The sequence below is a fragment of the Myiozetetes cayanensis genome, unplaced genomic scaffold (genome assembly GCF_022539395.1).
Source record: "Myiozetetes cayanensis isolate MyiCay16 unplaced genomic scaffold, myiCay2020 scf28, whole genome shotgun sequence".
Lineage (NCBI taxonomy): Eukaryota > Metazoa > Chordata > Aves > Passeriformes > Tyrannidae > Myiozetetes > Myiozetetes cayanensis.
The window spans coordinates 5,719,117-5,738,960 of NW_026087499.1; the positions used below are offsets into that span (position 1 = coordinate 5,719,117).

The following is a 19,844-nucleotide window of genomic DNA, read 5'->3' on the forward strand; positions in this document are numbered from 1 at the left end:
GATCAGCACTTTTGGGGCAGCATTGCTAAGGAGTTCCCCATCTGCAGCAGGTACTGGTGTTGGGAGAGCAATAAAGGCCAGAGGGGATGGATTGGTTACACCTCAGACAGTGTGGTAAGCCAGGGGAACAGGAGTTGGTCTGAGCATGGCCAGGCTGTGTCTGGGAGCAGACAGGGTGGTCCACGGCTATGGGACATAACCAGGACAACCAGGAAGTCTCTGGCTCTGAAAACACCTTGGAAATCAGGTATTCTTGGAGTGGAAGAGCTAATCATGTCCTTGCTTGGTGAGCCAGGACATACCTGGGTGTTCTACCCTTGTGATCCAGAGGCCAGCCCTGGCTTCCTCTGCATCTGTTTATGGTGTCCAAAGCTGAAGGAGAACCAAAATAAAAATAAACTGGTTTAATGGTCATGACTCAAGGTGTGGAAACCTGCCCACTGTTGGCTTTATCCTGCAGATGGAGAAGTGTCTACTGCCTTGTCTGCTGGTACCAGCCTGAAGGAAGGGTTGTTAATCGGGAAGGTCTGTTTAATTAGACAGGGCAGGATTCTGTGGCTTGGAAGCTGGACTAATTCAGCCTGGTAGAGGAGCATGTTTTTAATAATGTGTCTAATTAACTGTGCAGCAGCTCACCCAGGAGTGGAGTCGGTTTGCTATTGCTCGAATCTGTAGATCAAAAGACGACTGATTTGTCATAAACTGGTTTTGACCTCCGGGGCTCCTCCCTCCAGCCAATGCTCCTCTCCTGTCTCCAGCCATCCTGGGCACATGTTGGGCAGGTGGGATGGCCACCTACCACTAGACCAGGTTGCTCCAAGCCCTGTCCCACCTGGCCTTGGACGCTTCATGTGTAAGGCTGGAGATACCCGGACAGGACTGCGTGGATCACGGCCTGGCACTTACCCTGTGGGGCTCCTGGATACAAACCAGGGCTCCTGGGGCTTCCCATCCTGGGAATTCTGACAGCAGCACCAGCTGACTCCTCCTGAAAGGCTCTCCCTTGCCTGTGTAACCCCGGGAAGTCCTTGTGCCGGCGCTGGGCAGGGCCGGAGCAGATGTTCCCGCGTCACCCGCCTGACCTCGGGATCGATGGAGCTGTGAACTGGCCTTTGTTCCCCCGTCCCTGCGGCTGCCACCCACCCCCAGCCGTGACAGCCGGCCCTGCTGCCCACAGCCCCTGGCCCAGGGGCGGAGTGGGGGTCCCACTGCCCCCTGACCAGGGGGGTCAGCACCCAGGGGCTTCCCCACCCCCTCCCCTGCGGTAAAAAAAGGAGGCAGAGCTGTTTTGTTGTGGTGTTTTCCAGGGTCTGGTTTTCTCTGCACTGTGGGGAGCAGAAACATCTCAGTTTTGGGGGGGGTTGGGCTGGCCAAAACAAGTGCTTTCCCCAGAACTGAGTGAGAAGCTGCCAGCTTTGTGCTCTGGGGGGAGGGAGGGCTCTGCTCCTGGGCACAGCATCACCTGCTCAGCCCCATCCCAGGTGCCACCTCACAAGACTCCTGATGGCTTGTCCTTGGCATCCTGTGTCTGTGCTGGCTGGGTGTGGCATTGGCTGTGCAGAGGGATGCAGAGGAGCCACAGGCTCGTGGCTGCACCTCTGATACCTCTGCTGCTTTATCCTCAAAGCTTACTCAGGGGGGTCCCAATTGCTGCACCTCCACAGAGCATCTGAGGTGCAGAGCAGCATGAGGGGTGCAGGACCAAACCACCTGGATTTTGGCCTGGAGAGCTCCAGCACTGGATCCACCCTCTCCAATGCTCATTCTGCTTTCCTATATCCTGGCTAATGCCCTGGTCATCTCTCTGGTTTGACTCCTGCCAAGATGTTGGCTGAGCTGTCTGGGCGACTGCTGAGGCTTTTGTGGGCTGTTTCTCCTCCCAGGATTTGCTGATCATGTCTGGGGGGGCCCAGGATGGTTCCTGCAGCGGAGCTTGTGGAGCCACCATGGCCACTCTGCAGGCAACACCTGCACCAGGTGCTTTAGGATCCTCCTGGTCCAGCAAGGGTTTGCTGAGCAGCTGGATTTGTGCCCACATCACTTTGCAGCAAGTCCCTGGGACACTGGGACATCTCCCTCCCTGAAGCTCTCCCAGAGCTGCCCCTTGTCTCTTGGTGGGGATGGGGTTGGACAGAGACCCCAAAGCTCCTTTCTACCAGCCCTTTGGGATGCTCCAAAATCATTGCCCACCCTTGGACTGCACTGTCCCTGCGTGGTGCCCACCACAGGGTGTGGGGAGGGGAAAGGGGAGCTGTTGGTCCCAGGGCGGTGCTGAACACGTCATGGAGCTGCTTGAGAGCAAAGAGTTGTCTTGGGGCTGATGGATGTTGCCATCAGGAAACAACTCCAAAGTTGTTTTCCTGACCCTGACCCCTCACAGCCCTCAGCTACTGGATGAGGCAAGGTGAGCAGCCCCCCGGGGCTGCCAGAGAGGGGTCTCAGGTGTGTCCGTGGCTCTTGGCATCTCCTGGGCACTGCTGGTGCCCCAGAGCCAGCACTGCTCATCCCTCCTGCCCTTGTTTTGGTTGGGGTGTCTGTCTTTGCTGCCTGTCTTCACACTCAGTCATCCCTGTGGACTCTCCTTTCCACAGCTCTGGTTGTATTTGCTTTTGGTGTATTTAAAAATTCCTTTCCCCCTCCCCCCACTTTCTGTCTCCTGGCAGTCGATTTTTTCATTGATACATCCTTTTGCAACTGTCTGCATCTCAGAGCTGCTAATTCGCTGCTGCCAACTTCCCCCGGGTTTAATTTATACAATATGTTTATTTTTACTGCAATTTTTTCCTTTTATTCCAAGCCAAGATAATTTTGAACTCAAGACGCCTTCTTTTATGATTGCAGATTTATGAGATTTTGGCAACGCCGCCGTAAGCCGTAATTACTCCTCATTGTTTTTGTTTACATTCCCCCTCTCCCCCCCTGCCCTGATCAATTTTTGCTAATAATCCCTTTCAACTTCTGGAAATTACCCTTTTTCCACCTCGGGGTGTGGTTTCTTTTTTTTTGGTGGATGCAAAAATCCCTTCCCGCAGCCGTGGAACCGGATTAGGGTTGTTTGTAGCTGTGCAGCGCCGGGTGCACCAGGTGAGCTCTGCTCTGCCGTTCCCCACATCCAGTTGTTCTGTGATGGGAATGAGTCTCCACGAGCCCTGGGGGTCTCCAGTGGCAGCCTGGACCCCGTTTTTGCTGTCCTGCAGCCCCACGAGCGGCACAGCTGGTTCATAACCTCCTGCCACCTGCTGCAGGCTGGTCTGCAGAGCTGCAGCGTGGACATTCCCCACTCCTGTGCCAGTCCCTGATCCTCCAGCTCCCTCACTGCAGCCCTTGGGGGTGATGTGCCTGTGGCCCCACAGCCCACCTCCTGCCTGCTCCAGGGATGCTTTTTCCCAGTGGAATGCAGCTGCTTGGCAGGTGGATGGATGGATGGGTGGATGGATGGATGGATGGATGGATGGATGGATGGATGGGATGGATGGATGGATGGATGGAGGGATGGATGGATGGATGGATGGATGGATGGATGGATGGATGGATGGATGGATGGATGGATGGATGGATGGATGGATGATGGATGGATGGATGTTGGATGGATGGATGGATGGATGGATGGATGGGAGGGATGGATGGGTGGATGGATGGATGGATGGAGGGAGGGATGGATGGATGGAGGGATGGATGGATGGATGGATGGATGGATGGATGGGTGGATGGATGGATGGATGGATGGATGGATGAAGGGATGGATGGATGGATGGATGGATGGATGGATGGATGGATGGATGGATGGATGGATGGATGGATGGATGGATGTTGGATGGATGGATGGATGGATGGATGGATGGATGGATGGATGGATGGATGGATGGATGGATGGATGGATGGATGGATGGATGGAGGGATGGATGGAAGGATGTTGGATGGATGGATGGGAGGGATGGATGGATGGATGGATGGATGGATGGATGGATGGATGGATGGATGGAGGGAGGGAGGGAAGGATGGATGGATGGATGGAAGGATGGAAGGATGGATGGGCAGATGGATGGATGGAAGGATGGATGGATGGATGGATGGATGGATGGATGGAGGGAGGGAGGGATGGATGGATGGAAGGATGGAAGGATGGATGGGCAGATGGATGCAGCACATCCCTTGCCCAAGCAGGACCACCAGTGCACGGTGGCACTGATTGATGGAACATCCCCTCAGTTCACTGCCTTGTGAGGGGGAATTAGTGTGTGAGAGGGAAGGAGGGAAGGCCCTTCCATGGTGAGGTGTGGAAGATGGGGTTTTCCCAAGGAGGGAAACATTTCCAGGCTGACTAAAAGTACCCACTCTCTGCAGCTGCTGGGGCTTTATCTGAAGCGGGGGGGGTGGAGGGGACAGAGGGTTTGCATTCCTGGCAAACCCCTGGAGTGTCCCTTTTATTGGTTTGGCAAAAACCAGGCAGCAGTTCCTCCCAAGCTATTCCTGCTTGGGGCTGCCACCCAGGAGCAAAATGTCAGGAATGTCAGGTAGCTAGATGGAGAAGACATGTGTGATGTTTGGGGGACCCCAATCCTGGTCCCCCTGCGGCGAGGGTAGCCAGGTGCCTGCAGCACTGCCTGTCCCTGCCTGTCCCTGCTCCTTCCTGCAGCCATCCTGAGCTCTGACATGGACTTGTTGCAGGGGATTGGCTGGAGTTAGGGATGCTGGGAGCAGCTGCATGGGCTGCAGGCGGGGGCTGGCTCTGGACAGGGCGGGCACCAGTGCTGGGCAGCAGCTTTGGGCATCTCTCCACCCTGGGCAGTGCCCCTGGCTGTTTTGCAGGGACCTGGTCATGGGAAAGGTGACCAATCTGCCAGGCTTTGCTGGGAAGGGGTTCATCCTGCTCTTTAATTCTCCTTTGCTGGGCCCTGACCCTGCCTGCCCTCACTGGTGGCTCTGAGTGGCCCTGGCCCAGAACTGTGGGTGTGTCCTTGTGGGGTGGTGGGGCTTTTGCTGCAGCTCGGGGCTGTTTGGAGATAACATCTTTCCCCTGTAAATGTCATTATCCTGTATATGTTTGGGCCCAGAGGGGGTTGGGGGGGGTCACCATCTGTGTTTTCCAATAAAAGCAAATTAAAATTGAAGCCCATTAAGGGTAGCTCCATTGGGATGCCGAGCAGGGCTCCAGAGCCTGCTGGGAACGAGCTGCTTGCAGCCCATAGTGCCACCATGCAGGGTGACAAACCCTCATTTCAGTGCCAGTGGTGCTGGGAGGTGGCACTGGCTGCACACACCATCCCAACCTTGGCCCCGAGGGCAGGAGGGGCAGAGCTGGCCACAAAGCCATGCCCTGGGCTCATGCCACTCCTCCTGGTCCCCTCTGTGCCCCACGATGGGCAGAGCTGGCCACAAAGCCATGCCCTGGGCTCATGCCACTCCTCCTGGTCCCCTCTGTGCCCCACGATGGGCAGGGGATAATGGGGAAAGGGTTGGATGTTGACCAAGAGCCAAGCATGTGCTCCTTACAGGGTGATGCTCTGCAGCCTCTGGGCTTCCTGCTGCGTTCCAGACCTCCTGAGGTGACCTTGTCCCTGTGCCTGGGGATGCAGACAGTGGGGCTGGGAATACAGGATGCTCCACCTGGGACACAGGAGAGTGGCTGTGGGGTATCAGAGGGACTGGGCAGTGCTGCCTGCACCCTGGGCATTACACCTTGCTCCAGCTGGCCCCGGTGCACGGTGGTGGGGGCAGGTTATTGTGTTATAAAGCAACTTTGGGGCTCCTGGGCGTGGGGGCCCTCCCAAAGCACCCCTGTGTCCATCCCTCAGCGAGGGAGAGAGACCTGGAGGCTCTCGGGAGGTACATGGCCCCACTCCATTGTCTTGGAAGGTGGCTTACGAGGGAATTTAGTCTTTACTGGGCGTGGATGCAGGTGAGGGCAACACTTCACCCTGGGATTCCCTCCCTCAAGGTGTCTCACTGGGTGAGATGTTTAAGGTGGGGTCGGTGCCGCCGCGGGGAGGAGTCATTAGCGGTGACAGTGGCTGCTAAATGCCTGCATCTGTGTCTCCTCTGTGTGGCTCCCGCATTCCTGGCAGCAGCAGGAGGGCCTCTGCTCGCTGGCATTTGGCATCTGCATTGTCTCTTCCCGTCAGCCTGCCCTCGCCTGAACCCAGACCACCTACAAGTCCCGGCTCCTTTCGGGACAGATGCTGCCAGTGGGCCCCAGTGCTGCTGCAGCAGCTTCCCAGAGTCCCTGGTGGGGTTATCCTGTTTCTGCTGACCGCTGGAGCAGATGGTGTGGGGAAACTGGAACAGACAGGATGCATCCCCAGCCGCGATTGAGACGTGGCAGTTGGATGGAGCATGGCCCTGCCTCCCGTCCAGCCTCACCTGCTCCTTCAGCGGGGGCTGAAAGGGCACAAAGTCAGAATTCCCAGCTGAGAGCTGGAGCTGTTGCTCCCTTGCCTGCCAGGCAGGTGAGAGGGACAATCCTGGATGGGCTGATGGGTGCTTAGAAAGCAGGACAAGTGCTCGGGTGACCTGCAGGACCCCTGGGACTGCTGAGTTGGGCTTTTCACTTTGTTCTGAGCTTCCCATCAGTGGAGCAGTTGGCACTGGGCAGGGCAACAGCACGAGGCCTTCATAGGGAGAGGAGAGGCTGGGAAGAGGAGTTGGGAAGCTGCTGGATTTGTGTCATGGTGGTGCTCAGCCCTGGCTCACCCAGCGACATGACCATGTGCCCAAGGGCCAGGTGCAGCTCTGCTCCAAGCCCTGCTTTCCCTATTTCCCAGTCTGGCAAGAGCTGGAAGCCAAAGGCCTCAGTGATCTCTTTCTACAGAGCAGCATCAGCTCCGGGTTTGGTTCCCTGAGGATGGGTCCAGTGACATAAGAAAGGTGTGGGAGGGGAGGATTTAGGTGGGGATTGGAAAGCATAGCCCAGCTCATGGCACTTCCCCTAGCAAGGTGTGGAACTGCAGGGGGAGTTTTCCCTGGGGCTGCTGAACTGCTGTGCCGAGGGCAAGGTGTTGGGGCCATCCCTTAGTCCGACACCTGTCCCCAAGAGTCACAAGCAGCTGAGGATCACCCAGCAGCTGAGTGAGGGTGTCCCGTGAGCCCCACCAGCTCCCAGCACTGTCCCCTGCTGACTTTATGGGGCTGGCTCCTGTCTCACAGGGCTTGCAGGTGGGCGTGGCTGATGCCCAGATGAACTGAAGGTCCCAGGAAGCCCCACGGCTCCCCAAAAGTGGGGACATCTTTGCCTTGCCAGTGTCGTGTGGTGTCTCTGGGATCAGGCCTCCCTGCTCCGTGTACTGTCACTCTGGGGCCTGGCTGGTGGGTCAGAGGTACTCTGGGGGATGGAGATGCTGGACATCACCCTAATTCTAGCTCTCTGAGACTGGAGGGACCTAATTTTTCAGGGAAGTGCATCAGGTACCTCTCGGCTGGGTCCACAGCTCCAGGGCCACGGGCACGACCCGCTGTGCCGCCCTCGGGGTGGCCTTTGGAGCTCGGGGCGCTGGGTGGGTGCTGACTCTCCCCGTCCCAGCTCAGTCAACTGCCTCTTCTCACTCCCTATCAATCACTCTCCCTCTCGGAGTTTAAGTGGATCCCTGAGTGAAGTATCCAGAATATCCTGTAGCCGCCGGCTCACAATGCACCGCGCTGTTCCCGCGCCAGCGGCTCAGCCGGGGGGGGGGATTGGGTTTCAGCCTGTTCCGCTGGCCCCCGGCCAGGCAAAGCAAAGCTCGGGGCTGCAGGGAAGGGCCACTGGGTTTGCTCAGCCCCTCTCAGCTCGTGCTGGCAAAAATATTATAATCAGGCTCCAGTAAAGCGCAGGAGGCAGAGAGGGGGCCTTTCAACTTCGGGCAGGGTAAAGAGATCTGCGGCGGGGGCTCCTCGGGCGGGGGACAGACGGGTTTCTCATTAGCCACCCCCCCACCCCTGCCCCAGGATGCTGTGGCTGTGCCTGAGGCCAGGATGGGAACATGGTTCCAGGAGCACGTGTTCCCGCGTGGAGGGGCTCATCCCAAGCTGTGGTGTCTCCGGTGTGGATCCTGGTCTTGCTCCACCTGGCTGGGCTCTGACACTGAGCATCCCTCCAGCCCGGAGCTGATGAGGTGTGTTGGGTGGGCTTCCGGGTCATGTCTGGGACATGGTGACAAGGAATGATCTCCTGCTGGCTCTGACTTTGCTCCCAACCCATCTGAGAGGGCTGGACAGTTTCTTGACTGCGTTGCACATCCAGCACTGGCCACAGCTGATGCAGTCGTGGCTCCCTGAGAAGATCACTCCCTGTGTTGTTAATATTGTACCAGGACTGAAATGCTGGCAAGTGTCCTACCCTGAGAGAGGAGCTGGTGTGAGTAGTGAAAAGGGAAGGGAAGAAGTTGTGGGTGGAAAAATGAGGGTGGAGGCTCCAACTATCTGTGGGGCTATTTATTTGTCCAGCTGTTTCTTTATCTGGATGAGCTTGGAGCCTGCGAATGTGAAGGATTTGCCAGGACTTCTGAGAAACTCAGGGCCAGATGCTCTAAATTGGTCTGAATTGGCAAAACTCCATGGAAGTTATTTTTCTGGATGGAGAGAAGTGTGTCTGCAACATGCACAGCTCCTCTGTTAATCCCTTGCACCTCCAGCCTCTGCCACTGACCCTTGGTCCTGCCACTCTCCATCCCCACTCCTGCACAGTCCATGCTGGTGTCCATCACTACCAGCATCCAGAATTTTCCTCCCTCCCAGCTCTGCCCACCAGATCTCAGTCCTGATCTGGCCAGATGAGAAAAGCTGGTGCAGCCAAGAACCCTCCACTCATCTCACTTGTGGCTGAGCAGCAGGAAGCCCCAGCAGAAGCACAGGAACTCCCTCCCAGGTCATTGTCACAGCAGATCATCAGCGTGACAGCGTTTCAGCGTGGCTGCTGAGCATCTGGAGGTGGTGGTGCGGTGGTGATGATGCATCTTGGGATGCCAAGTGTTCATCCAGAGCCCTGGCACGCCCTCGGAGACGGCAGCAGCTCCAGCAACGGGGCTGCTTATTGAGAACATCTTCAAAGTGAAAAGGACAGGCACTTATCTCAGAGCATCCCGTGGGAAGCAGCAGTTCCCGGTGGGAAGCGGGCCAGAGTTGTGTCTGCTGGTCTCGAGCAGCTGCAGATTTATTTATAATGCCGTGGGCAGCATGTGAGGCTGCAGATAAACACGAGGGAGGGAAGAGCACAAACAACAACACTGAGGAAATGCTGCTGTGGAGAGATCGTCACGCTGAGCTGCGGCTATCGCAGCCACCAGAGGTGGGCCAGGGGCCAGGCTCCCACCCCTGCTGCCCCCACAGGGGTTTGATCCATGTCCTGGGTGCCAGGATGGTCTTCATGGGGCTGCTGAGGCATCAGCCCTCACCTTGTTACCTGGTGCTGCCAAACCAGCAAGATGGCACCATGAAGGCACTGGCTGTGACAGCGAGTGAAGCTGCTGAGATGGTTGGTGAGGCGTCAACAGCTGGGCTTGGGGTTGCCCTTCCAGAAATTGGTCTGTCTTTGTCATCCCCAGCACAGGAGTTTGTCTTGTTGGGTTCCCACTGCTTGGGGCTTATCATGCCCTGTGTGGAGCTGGTAGCTCTGTCCAATTGATGTCCCAGGGCCTGGAGCCACGTGTCACTCAGAAATGTCCCTGAGCACCTGGAACAGGCTGCCCAGAGAGGCTGCAGGCTTCTCATCCCTGGAAGTGTCCAAGGCCAGGTTGGACTTGCCACTTGGAGCAACCTGGGATAGTGGAAGGTGTCCCTGCCCACGGGAGGGGGTGGAGTGAGATGAGCTTTAAGATCCCTTCCATTCCCAAACCATTCTGGGATTATTTGACTCACCAAGAATCCTCGTAGAGGTGCTGATGTCATTGCAAAAACTCTCCTGATGATTTTTGAGTGGTCTTGGGAATCCAGGGAGGTCCCGGCTGGCTGGAATCTGGCGAACATTGTCCTGATTTTCAAGAAGGGCAGGAAGGAGGATCCCAGAAACTCCAGGCCTGTCAGTCTCACTTCAGTGCCTGGTAAAATTATGGAGGAGATTATTTGGGTGTTGGAAAACACTCGAAAGACAACGCAGTCCTTGTTCACAGCCAGCACGGCTTCACGAGGGGAAAGTCCTGCTCATCCAACCCGATTTCCTTCTATGATGAGGTGACCCACCTGATCAAGGGAAGCCAGGTGGTGATTTCAGTGAAGCTTTCAATCCTGTCTCTCCCAGGATCCTCCTGGACAAACTGTCCAACCCACAGCTGGATAAACACATCCTGTGCTGGGTGAGCAATTGGCTCATGGGTGGGGCACGGAGGGTGACAGTGACTGGGATGGCATCAGACTGTCATCTGTCACCAGTGGGGTTCAGCAGGGCTCCATCTTGGGCCCTGTGCTCTCCAACATCTCCATCAGTGACTTGGATGCAGGACTGGAAGGGACACTGAGCAAGTTTGCAGGTGATCCCAGAACTGGGAGGAGCTCTTGAGTCCCTGGAGGGCAGGGAGGCCCTGCAGAGACACCTCGATGGATCCAAGGGCTGGGAATCACCAACCATGGGAAGTTCAACAAGGGGAAGTGCCAGATTCTGCCCCTGGGATGGGGCAACCCAGGATGTATGGACAGACTGGGAATGAGAGACTGGAAAGCAGTGCCAGGAAAGGGCCCTGGGGGTGCTGGTGGGTGCCAGTTGTCCCTGAGGCAGCAGTGCCCTGGCAGCCAGGAGGGCCAAGCCTGTCCTGGGGACATCAGGGAGGGGATTGTCCTGCTCTGCTCTGCCCTGGGGCAGCCTCACCTCAACATTGGGGCAGTTTGGGGGGTACACAGTGTAAGGAAGAGATTGAGCCATGAGAGAGTGTCCAAAGGAGGGAAATGGAGATGGGGAAGGGTCGGACAGGTTGGTTCTGTGGTTGTGCTGTCACTGCAGCAAACCAGGGTTACTGTGATTTGTGGGGACCAGCTATTCCCAATGTTCTGTAATTCAGGCACCCACACACTGACCCACCTCCAAAGGGAGCCAGGGCAGCAACCTGATGGAAAAACTGCACAAAAAAGGGGCATGTTGGAATGTTACAACTGTGTGTGATGGGGACCACGGCCTTTGGACCCCCCCACTACTCAATGAAGGTTGATAAACAGGAGCCTCAAAGACAGGAACCTGGTTTAGGGTAGAAGAAGGAAGCTCAGGTAATTTTGCTGTCTTGGAGATGGATCATTTGCCACCCATGAACACCACAAGCGGGAAAGGAGGTTTTGGACAGCAGGGTCTTTGTAGAAGGAAAAGGAAATCCAAAAGCTGGCAGCCAAATGGTGTAAATCCAGACTAAAATTAATGGAATATCTGGTGTTTTTTACGAGAAGATAATTGACCATTGGAAAAACTTGCTTAAAGCCTGCAAATTTCTTCTCCTCCTTGTCCCTGGGCCAGGCAGGGTGGATGCAGAGCTCCGAGGGGATTGTTCAGCTCAGGATAAGAGGCTGGAAGCTGTGGTGCACTGAGCATGACATTTCCATTGCACCGAGTTTTCATTAAATAAAAGGCTTTTAAAAAATGCAAAATGCTTCAAAGTGTGAGGTTTATTTGGGGTATTATTTGTAATGGTTTAGAATATATCTTCTTTTATATTATAGTCGCTGCTATTAATGTACTTACTGTGCACCACTGTCATTGATAGTTAAGATAAAGTAACAAATTTAAAGGGGTTTTAAAGCTTCTTTGCTAGCACTGGGTGAAAAATGTTGTTTTCCTTTCAGATCCGAACGCCACTAGTGTTTTAATGAAAAAGCCAGACCCTCTGATAAAATAAACACTATTATTGCCCTGTGTAAACAAATACTGAGTTTAAAAAGAAATTTCGCAAATCTGACCCACAACATTTTGGGATTAGCTGTTTTCCAGAGCTCTTCCTAGTGGGAAAAATTGAAGAGATCTATTTCTTGCGCCTTTTTTTTTTTTTTTTTTTTTTGTCTCTTGGAATAAAACCAAATTTTGAAATCCTGGTTTCCTGTGAGCTGGAAACCGCTGGCTCGGACCAGGAGCAAGGAACAACCCACAGCCTGAGAGGGATTTACTGCCAGGAGTCGGTGCAAGGAGGACAGTGGTGCCGAGGCACCTTTTGGGGTGCCAGTGGGAAAGGGAAGGTTCTGTGTGCTGAGCAGCCACCTCTGTCTCTTCAGTGATGGGTCTGCTCAAGGCTGAACTTTTCTTTGTTTTTGTTCAGTGGAGTGAAAGTGGAGAAGGTGGGGATGGTTTTGGGGGGGGGGGTCTGTGGCAGGATGGTTGGTTTTTCGTTGGGGGGAAGCAGCAGAAGGACTTGGTTACAGCCAGGAACTCTCCATTCCTGTTGTGGGACCAGCCCTGGAAGTGTTCAAGGCCAGGATTTGGAGCAACCTGGGCTAGTGAAAGGATGGAATGAGAAAAGAGCCTGGAGTGACAGGCCAAGGAGGAACGGCTTCCCAGTGCCAGAGGGCAGGGATAGATGGGATATTGGGAAGAAAGTCCTTCCCTGTGAGGGTGGTGCAGGCCCTGGCACAGGTTGCCCAGAGAAGCTGTGGTTGCCCCATCCCTGGAAGTGTCCAAGGCCAGGTTGGATGGGCCTTGGAGCAACCTGGGCTGCGTGCAGGCCTGGAGGACGGAGAGATACTCAAGACTGCAGAAACCACTCCTGGAAGTGTCCAAAATGTGTTCAAAAAACACTGTTGGACACTCCCTGAAAGTGTTAAAAACATGTGGTGGTTAGAGATGTGGTTTAGTGGTGAAAATGCCAGTGCTGGGTTAATGATTGGACTCAGTGATCTCAGGGGGTTTTCCAACCTTGATGCCGTGATTCTGAGTGTCCAGTGTATTTCTGGTGGGACATGTTAGCCCAAGTATTGGAATACCATAACCTGAGCACCTCTTCTTATGCCTCTCCTTATGGAGTTAAACCAACCTGCAGCTCTCTGGGGTGAAGGAAATCCCAGTGCTGGAAGTGTGATGAGCTGTAGAAAGGGTGAGGAGGCTTTGCTGTTGTTTGGCTTCGGAAGATTTGTCTGTGCTGGTCGGTGGTAGCATCACCTGACCTATTTCAAGCCAAACCATCTGGAAAACCAGCTTTAACACTGGTTTAATTTTTTAGTACTTTTAAATCCTAAAAGTGCTGTTCCTCCACACGTGCTGCTGCATCTCTGAGGATTCTGACTGTGCAAAGTGCTGAGGAAAGAATAGCCTGTTTTCCAAAGGGAGTGGAAGGTGATGGAGGATCCCTGCTCCCTGACAGGAGCGGGGAGCTGGGGGGGAAAGGGGGGCTGCTCCCAGGAACAAGCGTCAGGATGAGTGGAAGCAGCCTCAAGTTGCACCAGGGGAGGTTTAGATTGGATATGAGGGGAAAACACTTCATGGAAAGGGTGGTGAGGCATTGGAACAGACTTCCAAGGGCAGTGGTGGAGTCCCCATCCCTGGAAGAGTTCAAAAACATGTGGATGTGGCACTTGGGGACATGCTTTAATGGTGACCACGGTTTTGGTGCTGGGCTGATGGTTGGACTTGATGAACTTTGAGATGTTTCCAGCCTTACCAGTTCTGTGAATCCATGATTCTCCATGGGGGCCAGGGAGCAATTGGCAATGGATAGGGGAGCAGATGGGTGGAGTGAGCACTGCTTGGCTCCCCCCTGGCAGAGATGTGGCCAGAGGGCTCAGCGTGGTCTGGGCCCCATCTCTGCAGCCCTGGGCTGGCTCCTCTCTGCTTTTTTTCCCTGTTTCCATCTTCAGTCCTTTCACAACCTGCAATGACTCCGTGTTTCACCTTCCTCCTGCAGAGACACTGATGGACTCCACAACAGCAACAGCAGAGCTGGGCTGGACGGTGCATCCTCCATCAGGGGTAAGTCATCAGCACTTCCAGAGCTGCTCTGGGGCCTCCTCCTGCACTTCAGCATAGGAGGGTTGGCCCAACAAAAGTCAGGCACTGAAGCAGAGTGAGCAGAGTGCCCTGGCCACTCGAGGTATCTGGTGGGAAGAGGACAAAAGAAGGCTGTCATTTGAGGTTTCCAGTAGTTTTCTAGGAGGTCGTGCTCCAAAAAAATACCCCAGTGCTGGAGGGTTGTAATTCTCACCCCACAGAATCAGGCCAGTGGGGTGTTGGAGGACTCGTACTCTCCATGAAGCCAGCCTGTAGCCACCTAAAAATCAAGAGAGGGGAAGAAACAAAATGCCAAGGCCACCCTCATTTGTCCCCAGCTGTCTCACTTGTCACTTGTAGCAGGATGAGGGCATTGGCCTCAGGGCCTGAAATGACTGTCCCTGGCATCCCATGGAGAGTCATTTGCTGACTCAGCAGCAATGTCTCTCTGCTTTACCAGTGCCACCCCTGAGCCACATGTGAAGACCACCCAGCACAACCTCCTTTAAAGAAGAGCTTGGACAAGGCAGTGCTTCAGGTCCTTCCCCCAGAGGGTGGCTGGCACTGAACAGGCTCCCCAGGGCAGTGGTCACAGCACCAAGGCTCCCAGAGCTCAAGGAGGGTTTGGACAACACTCCCAGGGACAGGGTGGATTTCTGAGGTGCCCTGTGCAGGGCCAGCAGTTGGATTGGATGATCCTTGTGGGTCCCTTCCAGCTCAGTGTGTTCTGTGTTTCTGTGGTCCCTGGCCCTTCCACTCGTGATGGAAAACCAGAATGTGGGGCACTGAGATGCTTCAGAGCATCCTGCCCAGCTCTGGCTGTGGTGACCAGCAGCAACCTCAGTGCCCAACACCCCAGACCTGCTCCCTTGCACTTGGGTAGCCCAATCCAGCCTGGCAAACGCCTGGAGATGCTTCCCACGCCTGCTGTGGCAGTGGCTCAGGCTCCATCCTGCCCTCCATCCACCCTCCACAGGGGCTGGATGAAGATGTTTCTGTGGACCTCACCGGGCTGACAGCAATTCCTAAACCTCCCCCCCCTTCCGAGCCGACTTGGCAGGATAGAAACAGCCTCTTGTGGAGAGATCAAACCCAGCTCTGAGCAGCGTGTTGAGCCGGGTGCCATCACCGTGATAAAGGTGGTGCTGCCTGAGCCCCACCCAGCCCGGCCAGTTCCCCCCCACCCCCCGAGGCGGGATGATGGGCACACAATGGGGGGGGAGCAGAGGTCAAGTCTTTTTTTCTCCCCCGGCCCAGCCTTTCTTGTTTGCGGTGTTTCCATATGTAAAGCACGCCCCGCTCCTGCTCCCCAGCCCCCGCCTAATGAGGCCCTGGGCCTGCTGGAAGCCGTCTCCCCCCCGGGTTATTGTGCTGCTGCCTCCTTTTGAGCTCCCGGCATGTTAATTAGAGAGCGAGGAGAAAGGGAGAGGCTTCTAATTAAGCGCCGAGGAAGCGCAGGCCCGGTGTGCAGGGGTGACTTTCTCTCCCAGCTGGGAAGAGGGAGGTTGGGATCCCCCCCCCGGATATGTGGGAGGATGCTGGGGGATGCTGAGCCTGGACCCCGGGGTGCTCCCAGGTCCCTGGGGGCTGGGCAGATGTGGATGGGGATGGAGAAGCACTGGGGGTCCCTGGGTCTTGGTGGCTTGACAAGGTAGGTGTCAGGAGTGGCCCAGGTGAGGGACAGCCACGTCAGAGACAGGGCAGGGGAAGGAATTGCTTCCCTGTGCCTTGTCCTTGGTTCCCTTTCTCCCCTCCCAAGCAGTGCCCTAAAAAATGGGGGGAGATCCTGCAATTTTCCACCAGCACACCAAGTTTATTTCTGGAAAACAAAGCAAATGCTTCTGCTGTGTTTTGCGAGTGTGCTCTTCTCCTCCCCCAGCCATGGCAGCAGATTTGCAGCCACTGCCAATCTGAAGTGGTTGGAGCTGTTGGGGATCTTTCCTGACAGCCTTCTGTTGGGCTGTTAGCCTTGATGTGCGAGGAGCAATCTGTCTCCCATCTCCTGAGCCCCCCTCCCCAGTCCTGGGTGAGGCCCTCGTGAGGCCGTTTGCAACCCGAGGGGCTGGGGATGCTCTGCTCCCGCAGGATTTTCCCCGTGGACTCGGTCCTGGCACTGGTGCTGGGTCAGGGCTGTGCTGCTGCCCTGCCCTGGGTGCTGTGATAGGATGTGCAGGGTTGTTACAGCCATGGGAAACAGCTCGGCTTCCACTTGAGCAGGTTCATGAACAAGTTCAGGGGGAGCTGTTCCAGTGCTGTGTCACACGCCAGCAGGACCCTGGTCCCTGCTGCCAGCAGCACACGGGTGCCCTGGGTGGGCAGGGACTGAGGGAGATGCTCTGTGAGCCGAGGGTTCTCCTCCCACAAGATTCTTCCCTGTTGGTGGCCTGTTAGAGGCTGCAGCTTGTGCTCTGCATCCCCCACCCTGGAGTATCCCCATCCCACACAGATTGAAGACAACAAGCACTGAAGGATTTGAGAAAAAACAGCCTGGGAAAAAGGCAGGGAGCTGAAGAGGGCCAGAAGGTGCCACAGCAACCCTGAACTCTGTGGGGACCCAGCTGGAGCTGTGTCAGGGCAGGTTTAGGTTGGATCTCAGGAAAAGGTCCTTTCCCCAGAGGGTGGTTGGCGCTGAACAGGCTCCCCAGGGCAGTGGGCACAGCACCAAGGCTGCCAGAGCTCAAGGAGCATTTGGACAACGCTCTCAGGGACCGGGTGGGATTGCTGTGGCCGTGCAGGGCCAAGAGTGGGACACACTGATCCTTGTGGGTCCTTTCCAGCTCAGGATATTCTATGATCCTATGAATCTGTGAGTTCTACAGAGCCTCCTCCAGAGCTGGCAGAGTCAGTCAGCTGGGGGGAGTGGGCTGAGCTTCCCAAGGGGAAATCTGTCAGCTCCGAGCTGTCTTGCTGAGAAGGATGCTGCTGTCATGCCACGGCTCGTAGGCATGTCTACATCCCATAGATCCAGTTTAGGACAGCTGGAGCTGGGACCTGCAGACATTGACCCTCAAAGGGGCAGGGATGGGGGCTCCAGAGGGACCCACCCTTTCTGGGAATGCAGTGGGGTCAGCTATGGTCCATTCAAGCCGCTGGGAAAGGCACTGGCCACTGGCCTCTGCAGCTGGCCAGGAGGTTTTAGGGCTCCTGGAGAAGGGGGTCCTGTTTGCTACAGCTGGAACCATAGTGGCACTGCTGGGAATCCACCTGCTCAAGGCATCGTGTTCCTTTGCCGGAGGCTGAGCCGTGCGGGGGAGTCCCTGCCAAAGCCATTCCTGCTGTCGAGGAGACCCTGCTGTCCCTGCCACCAGCAGAGAGGCTTGACCCTAAATCCAAGCATGGAGCACAGCGCTGATGGCAGCAAGGTGGCCCCAAGCTCTGCTGAGGGCTTGGGCCCCACTGTCCCCACAGTGCCCGCCTTGGGTGTGGTGTGGGTCAAACCCCAGCAGGCTGGGGTGTGATGCTGGGCACTACGGGATGGGCACAGAGTGGGGGCAGCTGGTGCTGGTAGAGCCCGCTTGGCACATAGTGGGGCTGGGAAGAGGCGAGGAGGGTGTGGGGCATCCGTTCAGTGCAGCCCCCTGACTTTCTGTGTCGTGCCCTCAGTGGGAAGAGGTGAGTGGATACGACGAGAACATGAACACGATTCGCACCTACCAGGTGTGCAACGTCTTCGAGTCCTCCCAGAACAACTGGCTCCGGACCAAGTACATCTGGAGGCGAGGAGCACACCGCATCCACGTGGAGATGAAATTCTCCGTCCGGGACTGCAGCAGCATCCCAAACGTCCCAGGCTCCTGTAAGGAGACTTTTAACCTCTACTACTTCGAGTCGGACTTTGACTCGGCCACCAAGACTTTTCCTAACTGGATGGAGAATCCTTGGATGAAGGTGGATACGATTGCCGCCGACGAGAGCTTCTCGCAGGTGGACCTGGGCGGGCGGGTGATGAAGATCAACACCGAGGTGCGCAGCTTCGGGCCCGTCTCCAAGAACGGTTTCTACCTGGCCTTCCAGGACTACGGGGGCTGCATGTCCCTGATCGCCGTGCGCGTCTTCTACCGCAAGTGCCCCCGCGTGATCCAGAACGGGGCCGTCTTCCAGGAGACCCTCTCGGGGGCGGAGAGCACCTCGCTGGTGGCGGCGCGGGGCACGTGCATCGCCAACGCCGAGGAGGTGGACGTGCCCATCAAGCTCTACTGCAACGGGGACGGCGAGTGGCTGGTGCCCATCGGGCGCTGCATGTGCCGGGCGGGCTACGAGTCGGTGGAGAACGGGACCGTCTGCAGAGGTAACCGCGTGCCTCGGTCCCGCCTCTGCGCCAGGGCTGGCGGTTGGGGTTTGCTCCTGGGGTCTGCATGAACCGGCTGGGAGTGACCTCCTTGGGCAGGGGTGGAGGATGACTCTTCCCCCAGCCCCTCAGTTCCTGCCCCAGGCTCATCCATCCATTTGAAGAGGCTCTACCTGATCTCTGGGTCCCCAGGGCCGCCTGTTGCTGGTGCTATCCACGCTCTCGGATGGGACACGTGTGTGTAGCTGTGGTGCGTGTCACCAACCGGCTGTTGCCTCCCAAAACACTGGGGCTGTTTTCTCATTGGTTTGTGCCCTTGGCGTGGGCTGATTTGATTCTGGGATGAGGGCAGTGGGAGTGCAGCCTCCCAGAGGGGGTGCAGTGGGAGGGAACAAGTTGTCTACAGCATTTTCCTGGTGAGGTGCAAATGGCCCAGGGTGGAACATGTGCTGTTCAGCTGGCCCTTGGGCTCCTCAACAGCCAGAGGTTTCTTGCCCTATAGATGTTCTGCTCCCTGCCCCTTAGATGTTCTCCTGTTTTGTAGATGTTCTCCTGCCCTACAGGAGTTCTCCTGGCCGTGTAGTGTTCAAAGCAGGCTCCATGAGTGCCTGCTGAGCTCAGCTGAGCACCAGGGAGCCAATGTTGTCCAAGAGGCTCTGCACCACCCTCCCTCCGTGCTCCTCCCCAGTCACACTTGGGAAAGTTGGGAAAGGAACTACTGGGGTTGTTGGGAGAGAGAAGAGGACCCAAGAGCTGTGTGATGGGCACCTGCAGCTGTACCACGCACAGAGCAAACCACAGTGTTTGGCACATGGGATCCTCTCCACCCCTGTCCTGGCTGAACATCCAAATCCCACTGCAGTTCCAACAGTATCAGGAGGAGCTGTGTCTCCTTTCTTCTGGCTGTGAAGGGATCATCAGGTAGCACCGAGCAAGGGGAAGGTGCTCATAGTGGAAGATGCACAGGCTGGAGAGGGGGATGGGCAGTCTGGCCATGCTTGGTAGGGACTGCAGGCTGTATGGTCCCCTTGGACAGGGTTCCATGTCTGCTGCTGGTGGATAGGTTGCTCACATGCCAAAAGTTTAGGTCCTGGTGTGCTCTGGGGGTCATTTAATGTCCACGATTTCAGCTGCTCCTCACTTGGCCACTGAACATCTCTTCCCACCAAGCTCGGGAGATCAAGTGTCTCCCAGGCTTAGCAGGGATGGGGATGGATACAGCAAGGAAATACTGGTGGAAACTGAGCCTGGCTAATCCCTGCCTCAGAGGGTAGATGGGGGTTTTACAACTCCCAAGCAAAGCATCCATAGCAACACCAGAAAGCCCCAACAATTCACGGCCTGTTTTTTTCCGGAGCAGACCCAGCCCTGTGCAGCTCTTTGCTCTGATCCAACTGGGCTTTCTTGGGGGCTCCCTGGTCCTGCTGCAGCCCAGCCAAGGGACAGTCCCTTCACGTGCCCCAGGGCTCCCAAGACCCCTCATGCAGAGCCCATAGGGCTGGAGGGGAGGCAGGAGCAGGGGCCAAGGTGGAGGGAGCAAGCAGGAGTGGGGGGGCTGGGCCCTCTTTGTGTGTGCAGCAGCAGCAGCAGGATTTTGGGAGGTCCGGTACCTCGGCAGCTGTTTCTCCAGCCGGTGCTGGCGCTCGCCCGGTCCCGCTCTCCCCACCCTCATTAATCACTCAGTGGCCACAGCCCGAT

General features: G+C 56.3%; 1 protein-coding gene across 4 annotated transcripts in view; it reads left to right on the forward strand.

Annotated features, from left to right (window-relative positions):
• EPHB2 (EPH receptor B2) overlaps positions 1–19,844 on the forward strand; it is a 103,440-nt gene that overhangs the window by 19,637 nt on the left and 63,959 nt on the right. For all 4 annotated transcript variants that reach the window (XM_050322171.1, XM_050322173.1, XM_050322172.1 and 1 more), the window contains exons 2-3: positions 13,776–13,840; positions 17,462–18,146. In XM_050322171.1, coding sequence (XP_050178128.1) covers positions 13,776–13,840; positions 17,462–18,146 — 750 coding nt within the window. The remainder of the gene's footprint in view (positions 1–13,775; positions 13,841–17,461; positions 18,147–19,844) is intronic.